The 3,782-nt window shown below is 50.4% G+C and overlaps 1 protein-coding gene across 1 annotated transcript; it reads left to right on the plus strand.

Annotated features, from left to right (window-relative positions):
• The first annotated feature begins 639 nt into the window (after positions 1-639).
• PNMA2 (PNMA family member 2) lies at positions 640-1,756 on the plus strand. The gene is given in 8 exon segments (XM_037167099.2): positions 640-890; positions 892-1,093; positions 1,095-1,161; positions 1,164-1,243; positions 1,245-1,515; positions 1,518-1,541; positions 1,544-1,585; positions 1,588-1,756. Coding segments are annotated over 8 exon segments (1,068 nt in total). The 3' UTR covers positions 1,719-1,756.
• The last annotated feature ends 2,026 nt before the right edge of the window (positions 1,757-3,782 follow it).

Below are 3,782 nucleotides of genomic sequence, written 5' to 3' on the forward strand. Positions count from 1 at the left end.
GTCCTTTGTGTGGAATTGGATGACATCTGCCTGCACTACAGGCTGAGTAAACAAGCTCCTTGACTCTCGGGAACATTTGGGAGCACACGAACAGGTAAGTAGTCACATTGTCCTGATTTCATCCTTCACATGAGATCAATCTTGAGCCCTGGCCACAACTGGGTTGGACATCAATTGACGTGTCCCATGAGTGAATGGTGGGGAAGCCAGACTGCAGTGACCCAATAGGAAAAAAAGGTCACTCTAGGCAAAGAGATCTGATACAGGGAGATAGGCACAACTACAATATAGAGTAGAACCCCAGTCTACCCAGACTAACTAGAGTGTGGGTGCTTCCTGGGAAGGAGAGGGCGGTGTGGTAAGTGCCCCTTCTTTCACTAGGAGGCCCAGCCACTCTGCCCTGAGACTTCCCTCCAGGACATCTGGGGGCAAGAGTGGAGACGTCTGTACACTGACCCGAAGGGTAACTGGACCGGAAGACTTTGCGACTGCAGTTGGCCTGAGCTGACCTGTAACCCATTCCTTGGTGAGTTATAAGTTCAGGAGTTTATCCAGGACACTTAAAATCCTCAGGGAACGCCTACCTGCCCCACGAACTAATCGTACCCATAGAGTTAGAGTAAACATAGGCTCAAGACAATGGCACTGGAGCTGCTGGAGGACTGGTGCCAGATCGTGAGTGCAGATGACCACAAGTCACTGATGGCCACGGGCATCTCCGTGGAGTGTGACAAGGCTGAGGTTCGGGAGGTGCTCCAGGAGACGCTGCAGCCTCTGGGTGGGTGCCGGCTGCTGGGCAAGATACTCCAGAAGCAGGAGAATGCCAGCGCTGCCCTGCTGCGGCTCCCGGAGGACACCCACGTCTCCGTGATCCCCAGTGAGGTTCAGGGGAGGGGGCTGTCTGAAAGTGATCTTTAAGACCCCTAACCAGGACACTGAATTTCTTGAAACACTGAACCTCTTTCTAGAAAAGGAGGGACAGAAAGTCCCAGTTATGTTCTGAGCCCTTGGGCATGAGGGAGTGTCTCCAGACACAGCGACTTACATGTTCCTGGAGTTCCTGGCCCACATGTTGGGACTGGCAGTCACCCACCCGCACCCCTCAGCCCCTGCGCCCCATGAGGTACCGGAAGCTGAGACTGTTCTCAGGGAGCACCGTGCCCGGCCCAGAGAAGAGCCCTTTGAAATCTGGTGGGAACAGTCCCAGGGGATAATCAAAGAGTGGGCAGTGGCAGAGGCAGAGGAAGAAAAGGTAGCTGATGGAAAACCTGTGGGGCCCCGCCCTGGACCTCATGCGCATAGTGAAGGCAGACGACCAGTCTGTAAGCGTGGAGGAGTGTTTGGAGGCATTTAAGCAAGTGTTCGGAAGCCTGGAGAGCTGCAGGGCCTCCCAGATGAGGTATCTGAAGACCTATCAGGAAGAAGGTGAGAAGATCTCAGCCTACATGCTGCGGTTGGAGACCCTGCTCCAGAGGGCAGTGGAGAAATAGGCCATGGCCAGGAATAGCGCAGATCAGGTCGCCTGGAGCAGGTCATGGCCGGGGGAGCCTCAGCTTGGTCTTGTGGTGCAGGCGGAGGGAGCTACCCTCAGCTTCCTTGCGTTAATGAAGGTGATCTGGGAGGAGGAGGAGGAAGAGGCCTTTTTTGAAACTGAGACCATTGAAGAGCCAGATGCAAGCAACAGCTATGGCCACTGGGACAATGAGAGAGATGACTAAAAGCTGACCCAGAGTGGGACCTACCGCAGTGATCTAGGGACATTCGTTTTACCAGGTGAAGACTTTTTCCATATTATTTTCTCTAATGAGTGCAATAAAAGTCAAGGCATTCAAGCCAGGCCTTGATTCTTCTTCCTAAGAAAAAATTATCAGAGTTTCTTGAACCCTACCTAGACTACTAATTAACAAAAGATAGAATTTTTTCCCTCTGGCTGGTGTGGCTCAGTGGATTGAGCACCAGCTTGCAAACTGAAAGACCGCCAATTCAATTCCCAGTCAGGGCACATGCCTGGGTTGCAGTCTGGGTCCCCAGTTGGGGGTGGGTGAGAGGCTACCAATAGATGTATCTCTTGCACATCGATGTTTCTGTCCCTCTTTCTCCCTCCCTTCTCTACTCTGTAAAAATAAATAAATAAAATCTTTTTTAAAAGATTAAATTTTAGGCGGGGGAGCAAGGTGGGGGGGAGGAAGTCATGTGGGGCACACGGCTCCCTCTGGGCCTCATCCGTTGCCCCACCCCCTCCGCGCCTGGGTGGGGGCCTGGGGGGAGGGGCGTCAAGATGGCGGCGGGGAGGTAGGCAGAGCCGGACGGCGCCTCTGTTCCTGTCGCCTGTGGTTCTTCAAGCTTCGTTGCCCGGGAGAAGCTGTACTGGCGTCACATCCCGCCGGGAAAGACATCCAACCAACTGAGCTACATCAGTCAGGGCTACGTTAAAAAAAATTAATTTACTACTTCCGCCAAGATGGAGGCGTAGGTGGAAGCACTGTGCCTCCTCCCACAACCAAGTTTAAAAACAACAAAGTTTTAGCAACAAAAACACAGCCAAACCACAGAAAATTGAACTTCACAGAAGTCTGACAACAACGAACCCTTCAGCCAAACTGGTAAGAGCGGGTGGACCCACTGAGGGCGCAAGGCGGTGGACTCACTGAATGAAGGCTAACCACAGTCACATATTTGCGTGCAGATAAACCGGTGGAGGAGGGAACAGTGAGACAGACCGTGCAGGCCCCAGTGGCAGGAAGCAGCAGAGGGGACCACCATTGTCCCTCTCTGACCTCGCCCCCACCTACAGCATCACTAACCAGCGACCTGGGTGGCCTCTCTCTGACCCACCCCCACATAAGCGTCACAAACCAGCAACCTGGGTGGACCCACCCTGGTGAACGACTAAGGCTCTGCTCCTCATACCTAACAGGCACGAACAGATCAAAACATGACTCAAGAAGAACTTAGAGCCCCAGAGCTGGTAAATCTAAGCGATGAAGAAATAGCCAAACTTTCAGATGCACAGTTCAAAACACTGGTGATCAGGATGCTCACAGAACTGGTTGATTATAGTCACAAATTAGAGGAACATATGAAGGCTAAACTAATTGAAATGAAGGGAAATGCACAGGAAACCAATAGTAATGGAAAGAAAACTGGGACTCAAATCAAAGGAGTGGACCAGAAGGAGAAAAAAATGACCAAACAGAAAAGAATGTAGAAACAAGAATTCAAAAAAAGGAGTAGAGGCTTAGGAACCTCCAGGACAGCTTTAAATGCTCCAACATCCGAATTATAGGGGTACCAGAAGGGGAAGAGGAACAGTCATGGTGGAAAGCTTATTTGAACAAATAATAAAAGAGAACTTCCCCGTTCTGGCAAAGGATATAGACTTCCAGGAAATCCAGGAAGCTCAGAGAGTCCCAAAGAAGTTGGACTCAAGAAGGAACACACCAAGGCACATCATCATTACATTAGCCAAGATGAAAATGAAGGAGAGAACCCTAGAAGCAGCAAGAGATAAGGGGACAGTCACCTACAAAGGAGTTCCCATCAGACTGTCAGCTGATTTCTCAAAAGAGACCTTACAGGCAAGAAGGGGCTGGAAAGAAGTATTCCAAGTCATGAAATCCAAAGACCTACATCCAAGATTGCTCTACCCAGCAAAGCTTTCATTTAGAATGGAAGGACAGATAAAGTGCTTCTCAGATAAGATCAAATTCAAGGAGTTCATCATTACCAAGCCCTTATTATATGAAATGTTAAAGGGACTTACCTAAGAAAAAGAAGATAAA

This window comes from Artibeus jamaicensis, unplaced genomic scaffold, assembly GCF_021234435.1.
Source record: "Artibeus jamaicensis isolate MK-2021 breed Jamaican fruit bat unplaced genomic scaffold, CSHL_Jam_final contig_477, whole genome shotgun sequence".
In the NCBI taxonomy this organism is placed as follows: Eukaryota; Metazoa; Chordata; class Mammalia; order Chiroptera; family Phyllostomidae; genus Artibeus; species Artibeus jamaicensis.